Raw genomic sequence first — 16313 nt, 5'->3', positions numbered from 1 at the left:
AAATTTTCAGCAGTCAGTCATCATGACAGCAGAAACTAGGAGAACAAGGCTCAGGTTGAAAATAAATGATGCGAAGCCTGCGAAGCTAGTTCAGGCAGACAACTCGAGTCGCGCTGCAGTCACATGATTCAGTCTATTTAAGCCCCGCCCCCTTCTCAATAAGGCAGTCTATTTCAGCTTCCGGCACATGCTAACACACTTTCTCATTGCCATGCTGCTGCTGCTAACCAGACATCATTTCATCATCCTACCTCCACCCAGCCTCCACCTGCAGGCTCTGATTCAGGTCTCCCCCGGGGGGGAAGTTCCCTATCCTCACTCCCTGCTCTCTCAGCTAGCTAGGTGTCTGCTGACAGGATCAGAGCCTAGACACCAAACTAAACTCTGTATATATATTTGCATTCATCTCAATAATCTGTTCAGACTGAACTGAATTATCCTTCAAGAGAGAGATTCAGTTACAAACTGATTTAAAACAGAAAGTTGAGTTTAAACTGATCATGAAGCATTTTGTGGCAAATTCAATAAAATCGACGTCTTTACTTTGTTCAGCCAAGAAATATTTTGTCTTGGCCGCTTGATCCGACTGTTCTGATGCTGCGCCGCTTTATTTTAACTTTGCACTTGACTTAGTGATAAAATACAGAAGCAAAGAGATAAAGTATGATGATGGAAAACACAGAAAGTAGAGCAGGTGAGATAAAAAAAACAGAATCGAATGCTGCGTTCTGTTCAGTCTGCAGCTGGAATTAAACCTTTTCTTCACCTGTAAAATCCTGTTTGCTATGTCGATGATATTCAACATTAGCAGAGATCCTCCCTCATGTGACATCATCATCAAACAGAATGACATCATTGTCCGACAGCAGAGATCCTCCCTGACTCTCTGCAGACCGGCTGCTGTCCATGAAGATACAAACAGGAGAGACCAGCAGCATCTTGTATCCTTTTTAGGCTACAGAGAAGAATGACAAGCTTACTGGTATCCATAGACACCAACAAAATGGAAGAGGAAACACTGAAAACACACACACACACACACACACACAAATGCAAAACGTTGACACACACATTCCACATACAAATCACATTAAGCCTTTTCTAAAGAGCCTGAGTGACTGCAGTGGAAATCACACAAAGAAGAAGCTTCCACCCACAGTCAGTAAAAACCCACAAAACACACTGAAACCACACAATACACAACACACTGAAACCACACAATACACAACACACAACACACTGAAACCACACAATACACAACACACTGAAACCACACAATACACAACACACTGAAACCACGCAATACACAACACACTGAAACCACGCAATACACAACACACTGAAACCACACAATACACAACACACTGAAACCACACAATACAACACACTGAAACCACACAATACACAACACACTGAAACCACACAATACACAACACACTGAAACCACACAACACACTGAAACCACACAATACACAACACACTGAAACCACACAATACAACACACTGAAACCACACAATACACAACACACTGAAACCACACAATACACAACACACTGAAACCACACAATACACAACACACTGAAACCACACAATACACAACACACTGAAACCACACAATACAACACACTGAAACCACGCAATACACAACACACTGAAACCACACAATACACAACACTGAAACCACACAATACAACACACTGAAACCACACAATACACAACACACTGAAACCACACAATACACAACACACTGAAACCACACAATACAACACACTGAAACCACACAATACACAACACACTGAAACCACACAATACAACACACTAAAACCACACAATACAACACACTAAAACCACACAATACAACACACACTAAAAAGCACAATGTAAAACACACAAAGACTGCAGAGCTCTTCCCTGTGGTGTGTGTGTGTGTGTGTGTGAGTAAATCTGATAAACCTATTGTGTTCCCGGTTGTCAGTGCCACTCTGAAGGTGCTAAGTAGCTTTGATGTTGTGAAGCTCCCCCGACCGGATGGAGAGATATAAATCAAACAAACCCAAACTGAAGCTCTTTGTTGTCAGCATGTTCAGCTTGTGGATCAGAATCAAAGAGCTGCTGATTATCTCCGTTCACAGTAATTCACGCTCCATGCAGTGTGACTTGAACTGTTTCACAACTGTTGAAACTTTTCAATCTCTTCCTGCACTGGATATCTATTTTGAAATTCATCACTCAGTATTTGCCAATAAAAATTGTTTGTTCATGTTTTTTCATGATAGGCTTTACTTTCATGTATCCACCAGAGAACAGTAGAGACAACATACGGCTTCCAACATGCAAGGTTAGTTTTTCCATGGTGGAGATCTGATTTCAGAATGAAACTCTCCAGTGGTTTTTCAGAACCACTTCTATAGAGGCTTGTTTACGATGTGTAGAGAGCGCTTGCTAATGGCACAAAAGCGGCACATTGTGGAATCTGTGCAGTACTGTGCTTGGTGTTTTACCAAATTACCCTTTCCCCCTTTAACAGTGTAATTTAAACACCAACCAGAAATGTGTGATTTTCTTTGTTTTGTCACACAGAGATATGGAGCTTTAGAGAAGGTTCAGTCTGGAAGACTATCTTTTGCGTGCTTAGGCTGTAGTTTTACTTCTCATACCATCCTGCCATTCACATCTCTCACGCATGCTCACTCATTATTTCCTTACTGTCATTTCCCGGGGCCGTCAATTGAGGTATCAGCTGTTCACATCAGCTGGTTACATCTATCCAATAGCACAGCGACACACCTCCATTGTTAGCCTATCATCTTGCTGTTGTCTTTTTAAATATGTTTCTCTCTCTCCGCTTTACTCTGTTCATGCTGCTGTTATGCGCACCCAAGGGCATAACTTTGGTTTGAGAAGTGGGGGGGACACAATAAAACGGGGAGTCTGGGGGTACTCCCCCAGAAAAAAATGTGCAATTTGAATCCCATTTCCTGCATTTCTACATACATTTAGGGACTACAGTAACCAATACAAAATCCGGGAAATAATTAAGTTGGTCATCATGCTAAATTCTGCCAGAATAGTACTAAATATGCATAAGAAAAACTGTCTTACTTTCTGTATTGTTTAACCCACAACTTTACTGAACTTCACATGCTGAGTTATTCAATTATGGATATATATATATACTGAAGAATAGGACTGACAGATCTATGGTACATTATTGTGGCACTATCGATAGATAATGTGTCATTTGCAACTTCAGTCACATCAAACATATACAAAATGTATCAAAGAATATGAAACTTTTTTTTTCAAGTCACACAATGTCAATGGCACTGCCAATGAATGTGTTAGCTTTTTTATGTAAGTCTAGTGTGTAGTTATCTTTATTATGAGTATTGGTTATACCTGAGATTAGATAGGCTTCGGTTCTACCTTTTCAGTGTCACTCAAAATACATGCCTTTTGCCTCATTCAGTGAGCATTTTTTCAAGTGCGCATGCGTGGAACACATCCGCGTCCACAGCAGTGTTACCAACTCTTTTCCAAGGAAAGTAGCTATTGGCTGCTCAGAAAGTCGCTAGAAGTCGCCAGATGATGTCATACGATAATTTGCATATCAATATATAATGCTGCACTTGTTATGCACGCCGCGGCGTAGCCTGTTTTAATGTAAATGCTGACTCCGCCCACCCGGGCCAGTTTCAGCGTACACCGGTAGCAATTACAAGTGGACCCTATCCTACAGTCCCTGCTCTCAGTGGAGGGAGGGGGGCTACACTGTGATCATCAGACCTCTCTGGATTAGACAGGCAAGTAGAGAAAACCGGCATCAGCCATACCAATTTATTGCCAAATGCTTTGGGATTCAACACATTAATTTTAACACTAACCCTAACCCTGCTTCCCATGGTCAGAAAAAGTCGCCAGATTTGTCGCTAGTCGCTTTTGAGAAATAAAGTCGCCAGGGGGTCTGAAAAGTCGCTAAGTCTAGCGACAAAGTCGCCAAGTTGGCAACACTCCACAGATGCCAAAATGTACTATAGAACTGCGTAGGCAGGCTGTCTGTGTCCGCTACTCGTCCGTGGCAATTTTTTTTGGAGTATATCAGGGTCTTACAATCAGCAGCTCAATTCACATTCTCAGCCAGAATCTGACGGCTGGCCAAACAGTAGCGTATTAAGCACGATTTTTGCAGTTAAAAAAGTGGGGGGGACACAAACAGGATTTTGAAAAGAGGGGGGGACATGTCCCCCCCGTCCCCAGTGAAAATTACGCCCCAGTGCGCACCCCTCCACCTCCCCGTCACCGCCCAGTCTTTGCAGATTCATCAGCTTCATCAGCTTCATCACTCATCAGCCTCACCAGCCTATCAGTCTCAGCAGAGTCATCAGCCACCACCGCCACCAGTGTCTGGACTCCACAGGGGGATTTATCTTGCTGCTGCTCAGGGCTGGTGCCCCTCGATTACAAAATCTCCCTGTAGAGTCTAAGCGCCAAAGTCTTTCTTGACAAGGCTTAATTTTCACTATATCATCTGTTATAATAAACAATTATCTTTACTTCATTCACTTGTCTCTCCTGATTGAAACCTCAGTCTTAAAAAAAAGAAAAACAAACATATCTCAGTCTTCCATTTTTTTCTCACTCTTCCAACATGGCGGCCTGTCCCTCATCACCATTGGAAACTATTCTCCAAAGCTTCCACAACAGGTTGTTCAGTCAAGAGATTATTATTATTACTACCTGACCAGGCTGGAAATACAGCAGCATAATATAACCAAGAGTATAATTTCCAGTCCCAAAACCGCCAGCTGCTTCTGCTGAATAATTTTGTACCTGAGGGTCAGGTGAAATATTCCTGCCAGGCGTTCAGACTGTTTCCCTCCGCTCTGAACAGATAGTCCAGTCTTTGTTTCCACTCAGCCGCTGTTCACATGAAAATGATCAATGTTTTCCTTTGTAGCTCAAATTGTATAGCAAGGCATTAACTTAGCCAGAGTTTGGGGTTCAATTGCCACTCATGCTGAAGATGTATGTCCTCATGATACTGTAAGGCTCTTAATGAAATCTCCACATAGCACACATTAGTTTCAGGATTGGTCTGATATCGCTTACTGCAGGTTTAACATTTTCATTGTTAATCAAAGACACAAGCACAATCTTAGAATTAGGAAGCTACTGGGAAACTCAGACGGCCTTCTCTAAGTGCACCATGTTATCCTGAACAAATAAACTGGAGGTCAAAGGTCATGGTAGTTAAAGCTGCACCTGCATCTCCACCCATCACCTGTGAATGTTAACCTCTTCACCATGGACTGTTAACCTGCAGGCATCTGCCACTATAATGCAGCACTAAATCTGATGACGCATGAAGAAACTTTAAGACTTAACATTCTTTAAGATGGGGACACATTACAAGATTTTTCCAATCATAAATGGCAATGAGAAGATTGAGCAGCACACATTTAACTGAAATTTGCAGATTTCCAGTCTCTTGTGATGCACACACGCAACCGTAAACAACAGACTGAGAATAATCGGCTGCAGTTCTCTCACGAGAATGTGATTCTTCGTGGTTCACCTGCACATGGAAAAAAGAACACATACAAGTTTTTTTGTTTCCCAGCTCAGGCATCACGCACGTTGGATCTTATGTTTACACTTACGTATTTTTTCCCTCTGGCTTCATCTGTTGCAATCTCCGTTTTGATTGGCTATTGAAGATTGCCGTTAAGATTCGGGTCTTTGACTCCCTCCCTTTAATAAATCCCCTTAATTGATACCATATTTATTCACTTAGTGGACCTGCTATTTTATTTTTCTCCTTAACATATCCTTAAAGGACTTGATGTTGCGAATGATGTTGATCATTGTACAATTCTTGGGACGGGGTGGGGGGAGGGTGTATTTATTTTTGTTTGTTTTCTTTTCTTCTTCTGTTAATGTATTTGTCACTCTGTATAAAAATGACGTGTACTTGTTTGGTGCGTTGTCAATAAATAAATCTTGAAAAAAAAAAAAAAGATTCGGGTCTTTGAAGAGCGCAAACATGAGCCCTGATAAAAGCCCGATTGGGATCATAGGACAGAGATTTTAATCTTTCACTTCCACACACATAACGATTACAGCTGCAACTAAACAACGTGACCCTGAACTACCCTGGACTACCCTGAACTACACTGAACTACCCTGGACTACACTGAACTACCCTGGACTACCCTGAACTACACTGGACTACCCTGAACTACCCTGGACTACACTGAACTACCCTGAACTACCCTGGACTACACTGGACTACCCTGGACTACCCTGAACTACCCTGGACTACACTGGACTACCCTGGACTACACTGGACTACACTGGACTACCATGAACTACCCTGGACTACACTGGACTACCCTGAACTACCCTGGACTACCCTGAACTACACTGGACTACCCTGAACTACCCTGGACTACACTGAACTACCCTGAACTACCCTGGACTATCCTGAACTACACTGGACTACCCTGAATTACCCTGGACTACACTGAACTACCCTGAACTACCCTGGACTACACTGGACTACCCTGGACTACCCTGGACTACACTGGACTACCCTGAACTACCCTGGACTACACTGGACTACCATGAACTACCCTGGACTACACTGGACTACCCTGAACTACCCTGGACTACCCTGGACTACACTGGACTACCATGAACTACCCTGGACTACACTGGACTACCCTGAACTACCCTGGACTACACTGGGCTACCCTGGACTACACTGAACTACCGTGGACTAACCTTAACTACCCTGACCTACCCCGAACTACCCTGAACTACCCTGAACTACCGTGAACTACCGTGAACTACCCTAAACTACATTTAACTACGCTGGACTACCCTGGACTACCCTGGACTACCCTGAACTACTGTGAACTACCCTGGACTATCCTGGACTACCCTGAACTACCCTGGACTACAAAGAACTACCCTGAACTACCGTGAACAACCCTGAACTACCCTGGACTACCCTGAACTACCATGAATTATCCTGGACTACCATAAACTACCCTGAACTACCCTGGACTACTGTGAACTACCGTGAACTACCCTAAACTAGGCTGGACTACCATGAACTACCCTGAACTACCCTGAACTACACTGGACTACCGTGAACTACCGTGAACTACACTGGACTACCCTGAACTACACTGGACTATCCTGGACTACCCTGAACTACCCTGCACTACAAAGAACTACTGTGAACTACCCTGGACTACCTTGAACTACCCTGGACTACCCTGGACTACCATGAACTACCCTGAACTATCTTGAACAACCGTGAACTACCCTGGACTACCCTGAACTACCATGAACTACCCTGAACTACCCTGGACTACCGTGAACAACCCTGGACTACCCTGGACTACCCTGAACTGTCAGCCAACATGGCGTCTGGTTAGTCAACTTTGTGTCAAAAAGTTCAAGACAATTCAACTGTCTGAGCAGGCGGGCGGCCGCGTTAATGTGCACAAACATGACACTTTCCCAGCATCGAGCCTGCTGCTCCGCCTCCCTGCTCGCCTTTACTCATTTAAACACTGTTTAACCTGTTTAAACCAGAGTGAAAAACTGTTTCAACTGTTTAAACCAGAGTGAAAAACTGTTTCAACTGGAGAAACAGAGTGAAAAATGTGTGCTGGACCTCCCTGATCTCCACAGGATTTTTCTTTGTTTCATGGAAACAGTTGAAGGCAGACAGATGGATGGAAAGACGAGCTGAGCGCTCAGCAGCCTGAAGGTCTGCAAACTTCATCTTTCACAATCTCTAAGCGTAAAATCCCTGCTGTGCCTGAGCCAGGCTTCCCTTTGATTCAGGTCGACTGGTTGAACTGCATCACTGCTGCGGCACTGCTGCAGCTGACGCTTCAGCCAGTCGCATGGAAAACTGGAAAGCAGCAGCGGCACACACTTTATCTGAACTGTTCAGAAGTGTATTTGTACAGTAGGGGGATGTCTGACACACACACACACACACACACACACACACACACACACACAGCCCTTGTGGAATACCTCTGCCATCTGTTATAACAAAGAGTGCAGCCAGACTGAGTTCACTGTTCCTCCAACACACACACACACACACACACAGAGTGTAGAAATAAAGAGTCGTGGCCCCAGACTCAGCAGGATGGTTGTTGGACTGTCTGGTCTTCCATACTGTTATACTGGTTATGCTGGTCCTACTAGTCGTACTAGTTATGCTGGTTATACTAGTTTTACTGGTTATACTGGTACAGTACTGAAGGTACTAGCCTGGTTATGATAATGACTACGGTTTCACACAGTTTAATGGTCTATCAGATTGAAGTTAAATGATCCAAAAACTAAATCCCACGCCCACACCTCGATTTGTTTTGGTCAGAATTAGTTTCTTTCTCTGTGGAAGTTTTCCTTCTACTTTGATTTTCTCCAGTCAAAGGACAACAGGAACATCAGACATTGACGCTGTTTGGTTTGCTGATCGTTCGCAGGAAAAGAAGAAGAAGAAAAAGAAGAGAGGAGGAATGGAAACGAGTAGAGTAATACATTTCTGCTTCTAGGCTGTAGTGAGTGAAGTAATGGCATTACTTTTGTAATGCGTAATGAACAGAACAGACTCTTTGATCTGACGGCCTTTAGCTACTGAGAAATCTGACCCAGGGTCAGATCAAATAGATAGCCTTTCTGTTGCCCTCTGCGCACACACACACGCGCACACACACACACACACTCACACGCACACACACACACACACACACACACACAGAAAGAGACATTTCTATAGCATATATCTGGCAGCAGAGTTTACAGGGTGCTTTACAGGATGCTGTGAAAACAAGAAGAAAAGACACAGCAAACACACACAAACACACAATTATCAAAACACACACAGACAGACACACACACACACACTTGCAAGTCAGGTTATGATGTGTGTATGTATGAACCTCTCTCTCTCTCTCTCTCTCTCGCAATTCAATACAATTCAATTCAATGAGCTTTATTGGCATGAAGTACAGTTCAGTATATATTGCCAAAGCTTAGTGATCAATAATGATAACATTAATAACAATGATAATAATCTCTCTCTGTCTCTCTTTCTCTCTCTCTCTCTCCCCCCCTCTCTCTTTCTCTCCGTCTCCCTTCCTCTCTCTCTCTCTGTCTCTCTCTGTCTCCCCCCCTCTCTCTCTCTCTCTCTCTCTCTCTCTCCCTCTCTCTCTCTCAAAGCTTTATCGGTATGACTATTCTGTGACAATATTACCAAAGTAAATGTGCACTGATAGCTCATCAAGAAAAACTAAACAACGGCAAACAGTGCGAACACCTCACTAAACAACAGTACACAAAACCATCAAACCATCATCAGAACAGATGAACAGCAGTAGAATAAGCAGTAGAACCAGTCCGTCTGATCCTAAAGAGTCCGTCTGGTCCTAAAGAGTCCGTCTGACCCTAAAGAGTCCGTCTGACCCTAAAGAGTCCGTCTCACCCTAAAGAGTCCGTCTGGTCCTAAAGAGTCCGTCTGATCCTAAAGAGTCCGTCTGACCCTAAAGAGTCCGTCTGATCCTAAAGAGTCCGTCTCACCCTAAAGAGTCCGTCTGGTCCTAAAGAGTCCGTCTGATCCTAAAGAGTCCGTCTGATCCTAAAGAGTCCGTCTGACCTTAAAGAGTCCGTCTGGTCCTAAAGAGTCCGTCTGATCCTAAAGAATCCGTCTGACCCTAAAGAGTCCGTCTAACCCTAAAGAGTCCGTCTGGTCCTAAACTCAACGTGCTTTACTGCCATGAGAGTTTTAAAAAACCAACAATACCACCAAAGCATATTTTTAACATATTTGTTAAGTCAGTCAGCCAGTCAGTCAGTCGGTCAGCCAGTCAGTCAGCCAGTCAGTCAGTCAGTCAGTCAGTCGTCAGTGCTTCATGAGATGGCCTCTAGATGGCATCTTTGTAGACAGTAACTTGATACTTTTTAACACTGCTCAACACTTAAATAGAGATTTGACATTCCACTGACTCACCGCTCTCACTGTGAGGACGAGTCATTCATCCTCAACAACCACCAACACAAGAAAACTGTCAGACTGAGGGGAACACTGTAATGTCACTCTGACTCCACACTGAGTCTCAGTCTCACTCTGACTCCACACTGAGTCTCAGTCTCACTCTGACTCCACACTGAGTCTCACTCTGACTCCACACTGAGTCTCAGTCTCACTCTGACTCCACACTGAGTCTCACTCTGACTCCACACTGAGTCTCAGTCTCACTCTGACTCCACACTGAGTCTCACTCTGACTCCACACTGAGTCTCAGTCTCACTCTGACTCCACACTGAGTCTCACTCTGACTCCACACTGAGTCTCAGTCTCACTCTGACTCCACACACTGAGTCTCACTCTGACTCCACACTGAGTCTCAGTCTCACTCTGACTCCACACACTGAGTCTCACTCTGACTCCACACTGAGTCTCAGTTTCACTCTGACTCCACACACTGAGTCTCACTCTGACTCCACACTGAGTCTCACTCTGACGCCACACTGAGTCTCAGTCTCACTCTGACTCCACACACTGAGTCTCACTCTGACTCCACACTGATTCTCACTCTGACTCCACACTGAGTTTCACTCTGACTCCACACTGAGTCTCACTCTGACTCCACACTGAGTTTCACTCTGACTCCACACTGAGTTTCACTCTGACTCCACACTGAGTCTCACTCTGACTCCACACTGAGTTTCACTCTGACTCCACACTGTCTCACTCTGACGCCACACTGAGTCTCAGTCTCACTCTGACTCCACACTGATTCTCACTCTGACGCCACACTGAGTCTCAGTCTCACTCTGACTCCACACTGATTCTCACTCTGACGCCACACTGAGTTTCAGTCTCACTCTGACTCCACACACTGAGTCTCACTCTTGACTCCACACTGAGTCTCACTCTGACTCCACACACTGAATCTCACTCTGACTCCACACGGAGTCTCACTCTGACTCCACACTGTCTCACTCTGACTCCACACTGAGTCTCAGTCTCACTCTGACTCCACACTGATTCTCACTCTGACGCCACACTGAGTTTCAGTCTCACTCTGACTCCACACACTGAGTCTCACTCTTGACTCCACACTGAGTCTCACTCTGACTCCACACACTGAATCTCACTCTGACTCCACACGGAGTCTCACTCTGACTCCACACTGTCTCACTCTGACTCCACACTGAGTCTCAGTCTCACTCTCACTCCACACTGATTCTCACTCTGACGCCACACTGAGTCTCAGTCTCACTCTGACTCCACACTGATTCTCACTCTGACGCCACACTGAGTTTCAGTCTCACTCTGACTCCACACACTGAGTCTCACTCTTGACTCCACACTGAGTCTCACTCTGACTCCACACACTGAATCTCACTCTGACTCCACACAGAGTCTCACTCTGACTCCACACTGTCTCACTCTGACTCCACACTGAGTCTCAGTCTCACTCTGACTCCACACTGATTCTCACTCTGACGCCACACTGAGTTTCAGTCTCACTCTGACTCCACACATTGAGTCTCACTCTTGACTCCACACTGAGTCTCACTCTGACTCCACACACTGAATCTCACTCTGACTCCACACGGAGTCTCACTCTTGACTCCACACTGAGTCTCACTCTGACTCCACACACTGAATCTCACTCTGACTCCACACGGAGTCTCACTCTGACTCCACACACAGTCTCACTCTGACTCCACACATTGAGTCTCACTCTGACTCCACACGGAGTCTCACTCTGACTCCACACACAGTCTCACTCTGACTCCACACACTGAGTCTCACTCTGACTCCACACGGAGTCTCACTCTGACTCCACACACAGTCTCACTCTGACTCCACACTGAGTTTCACTCTGACTCCACACTGTCTCACTCTGACTCCACACTGAGTCTCAGTCTCACTCTGACTCCACACTGATTCTCACTCTGACTCCACACTGATTCTCACTCTGACTCCACACTGAGTCTCAGTCTCACTCTGACTCCACACTGATTCTCACTCTGACGCCACACTGAGTTTCAGTCTCACTCTGACTCCACACATTGAGTCTCACTCTTGACTCCACACTGAGTCTCACTCTGACTCCACACACTGAATCTCACTCTGACTCCACACGGAGTCTCACTCTTGACTCCACACTGAGTCTCACTCTGACTCCACACACTGAATCTCACTCTGACTCCACACGGAGTCTCACTCTGACTCCACACACTGAGTCTCACTCTGACTCCACACATTGAGTCTCACTCTGACTCCACACTGATTCTCACTCTGACTCCACACTGAGTCTCACTCTGACTCCACACACTGAGTCTCACTCTGACTCCACACGGAGTCTCACTCTGACTCCACACTGAGTCTCACTCTGACTCCACACACTGAGTCTCACTCTGACTCCACACACTGAGTCTCACTCTGACTCCACACGGAGTCTCACTCTGACTCCACACACAGTCTCACTCTGACTCCACACTGAGTTTCACTCTGACTCCACACTGTCTCACTCTGACTCCACACTGAGTCTCAGTCTCACTCTGACTCCACACTGATTCTCACTCTGACTCCACACTGATTCTCACTCTGACGCCACACTGAGTTTCAGTCTCACTCTGACTCCACACACTGACACTGACTCCACACATTGAGTTTCACTCTAACGCCACACTGAGTCTCACTCTGACTCCACACACTGAGTCTCACTCTGACTCCACACACTGAGTCTCACTCTGACTCCACACACTGAGTTTCACTCTGACTCCACACAGTCTCACTCTGACTCCACACACTGAGTCTCACTCTGACTCCACACTGAGTCTCACTCTGACTCCACACACTGAGTCTCACTCTGACTCCACACGGAGTCTCACTCTGACTCCACACACTGAGTCTCACTCTGACTCCACACGGAGTCTCACTCTGACTCCACACGGAGTCTCACTCTGACTCCACACACTGAGTTTCACTCTGACTCCACACACTGAGTCTCACTCTTGACTCCACACGGAGTCTCACTCTGACTCCACACACTGAGTTTCACTCTGACTCCACACACTGAGTCTCACTCTTGACTCCACACGGAGTCTCACTCTGACTCCACACACTGAGTCTCACTCTGACTCCACACGGAGTCTCACTCTGACTCCACACACTGAGTCTCAGTCTGATGTTTATTTACGAACGTCCTCGTCTTCTGCTGCCCTACAAACTTTAACAGTAGGTAACATTATTACCTTGTGGTATTTAAGTAACGTTAGAGTGATTAGGGAATTTAGTCACGCTAGCTGAGCATCGCATTGAATGTGATGCTCAGCTTGAGTTGAATTTAATTAAACTGAATTGAATTTAATTGAACACGTGTGTAGGTCTGTACAGGTCTGTTCTATGTTTCTCTCTCTCTCTCTCCATGTTTGTCTATGTCTCTCTCTCTCTGTTTCTCTGTCTTTTAAATTCAGGTCAAAACAATTACATTCACATTAATATTCCATTAATATTCACAATTTTCAAGTATCCTGAATGTGAAGTGATCATGTAAACATCATATTCCATTAATATTTAGGATATTGCGAGTTTGAAGCTTTCAAGCTGGTGTTAGCTTGTCTGTTTTTCAAAAACTACCATTGTGAAAGAAGAAAGCCAAACGGCCGCACGGCTTGCATCGCCCGGGCGCCAAAAATGTCGATGAAATGACACAAAATACGGCGAGATGGAACAACGTCTTGATAATCGGCTACGAGACGAATTAGGACACACAGCTGCAGCTTTGACCCGGCGCCTGGCTTCACATATTCAAAATATAATATATACAGGAATATTTATTACGGGGATATTTACAGGCCATGGAAACACTTTATTCAGAATATGAATGTGCCTGTAAACGCAGTCTGTTGCCAAAGCATTTGCAAAGAATATATAACTGCACAAAACAATATTGAACAACAACACATTGTCACATAACACATAAACCAGTCAACTTTAAAGGATAAGGCTGGTGTTTTTTAATGCATTTCTTACCTTCAATCCTATGAGATATCCGATGAGATTTCACAAAATCAGCAATGAATTTGTTTTGCTAACAAGTCTCGTCCATGTAGCCGGTGCCCAGTGCAGCCTCATGTCCCAGCAGCCATAGAACTCCACTGTATTAAAAACTATTAAAACCCGTCACAGAGCCATGCTGCTGCTCTGCAGCATATTTCATCATCACGATGCACCGGGCCGGACGACTTTTTCCTCAAACAACTTAATAAGCTGGCTGTAAACATTTTGTGATCTCAGGAAAGTAGTTCCGTAGCACAGAAAATAGTCCCCGGCGTAATGAAGAATTTGTTCCCATTTGAATTTGATTTGGTAATAACTACAACAGCCTGACTTTTCATGGTAACAGTTAGCTATTTTTAAAATGTAAACTATGTCTTTGTGAGCTGTATTTAAAGGTTTTCAGCTTACAATTGGAGCCAATGACTTCCGGGTTGAAGGCTAAAAACGATACGTGGGAAGTCAGAAAGTAACGGGAGTAGAGCAAACGCATTGTTGATTTTGCTATTTTCATAGGATTTGTTGACAATAAGAAATGTATTTAAAAACACCAGCCGTATCCTTTAAATAATGACAGGATTATTCAACAGCAATTCATGAATCATGACTGATCAGATTCATTCATTGTATATTTACCAACATAACTTATTAGCAAGGCCTACAGCCTCAGTGTGAGGTTCTGACAAGACAACAACTTCACCTGTCATTCTCAGTGCTGACAACTGTTTCCCTTACAGGCTGAGAGGTTAGGAAACATTTCTTCAAAACTGAAATCTCTCTAGATGTTTCTCTATGCCTCTCTGTCTCTGTCATTCTCTCTCACTCTCTCCCTCTCTCTCAATCGCCCTCTCTCTCTCTCTCTCTCTCTCTCTACCCCCCCTCTCTCTCTATCCCTCTCTCTCTCGGTTTTATATTCAGGCTCCAGTAGAAAGCAGAAAACTTGTAAAATTCCAACAGATAAACTTATTTTCTCTAAATGTGAATATTTTCTTTGTTGAGGTGAATAAATCTCAACTCATCTCAAGATCAACGCCATCATCATCATCATCATCGTCGTCACCACATGGTGTGAATCAAACCGCTCAGTGTGCCTGTTTTATCTGCGTGTCTTTATCACATCATTATCTTGCATCATGAAGTATCATCGCCTCTCTCGAGCCCGCTCCCTGTGCGTGTGCGTGTGTGTACGTGTGTGTGTGTGTGCGTGCGTGTGTGTGCTACCTGTGTCTGCTGGCAGCTCGCGCTCCGTGCGCGCTCTGGCTCTGCCCGGCGTACAGACTGTATCTGTGCGGGTACGAGCTCTTGGCGTCTCCCATCAGCCAGGTCCACAGCCACAGCAGCAGCAGCACCGCGGTCCGCGCCATGCCGTCAGCACCGTGTATCGATACAGTATTAATATCAATAAAATATCAGGATAACAGCTGTCACAGATAAACTCCACTCCACATGGATAACAGGCAGTAAAGTCCCCACAAACCGTCTCCAGCGTCCGTCAAGTCCATCCTACCGACCCATGACTGCACCGAGCGCCAACACTTTCTCTCCACACTTTATTCTTTGATTTTATTCAATTTCTCAAACAACAATTTAATCTAAAAAATGCGTATTCCTCAGTTTATTCCTCTATGTGTCCGTGGAATTTACGTGTAATCCTTTAAATCGTTTATCTGTGGAGAAAATATCCAGCAGCGAATCAGTTTTCATCCCGGAGTGAAAAACCAAAGCAGAAAAAAGTTGCGAAAGAGTTTTAGGATTAAATGAGCAGCTGCTTTCCAGAGGATGGAAAGTCTTCCAGCAAAACGCTTTACTCCTCCCCTTCTCTCTCTCTCTCTCTCTCTCTCTCTCCAGCCCCTCCCTCTCAGTGTTTTCTCTTATAGCTGTTCTGAGTTCAGTCTCTTACCAGTCAAATTCGAGCCAGACAATTCCCAGCAGAGAAACCAGACACATGCAGCCATTGTGTTTCCAGGTTTTACTGCTGCAGTGCCGCCGCTCCGCCCAGCAGGAACTGGTCAGCGCTGTCACACTGAAGTTGACTGGCTGCAGTGTTGATGCATGAAAACATTTCTACTGTTTAAAACAAAAAGTTCTCCACAGTAAACAGACAGAAATGAAAAGGTCTTTCTAATATTTTAACGCTAAAGGATCAGCTGTAAACTGCTTCCAGATCAGTTTCATTTATCATCTCCTTTATCTCATTGTAGGC

General features: G+C 44.8%; 1 protein-coding gene across 1 annotated transcript in view; it reads right to left on the bottom strand.

Moving 5' to 3' along the window:
• The window catches only part of LOC139913153 (EMILIN-1-A), a 51552-nt gene extending 36078 nt beyond the window's left edge, over positions 1–15474 (bottom strand). The window contains exon 1 of the mRNA XM_078284611.1: positions 15332–15474. Coding sequence (XP_078140737.1) covers positions 15332–15474 — 143 coding nt within the window. The remainder of the gene's footprint in view (positions 1–15331) is intronic.
• Positions 15475–16313: the final 839 nt, after the last annotated feature.

Source organism: Centroberyx gerrardi, chromosome 1, assembly GCF_048128805.1.
Source record: "Centroberyx gerrardi isolate f3 chromosome 1, fCenGer3.hap1.cur.20231027, whole genome shotgun sequence".
NCBI classification, from domain to species: domain Eukaryota; kingdom Metazoa; phylum Chordata; class Actinopteri; order Beryciformes; family Berycidae; genus Centroberyx; species Centroberyx gerrardi.
The sequence above is the reverse complement of the archived record's forward strand: the minus strand, read 5'-3'. Positions and strand labels throughout refer to the sequence as shown.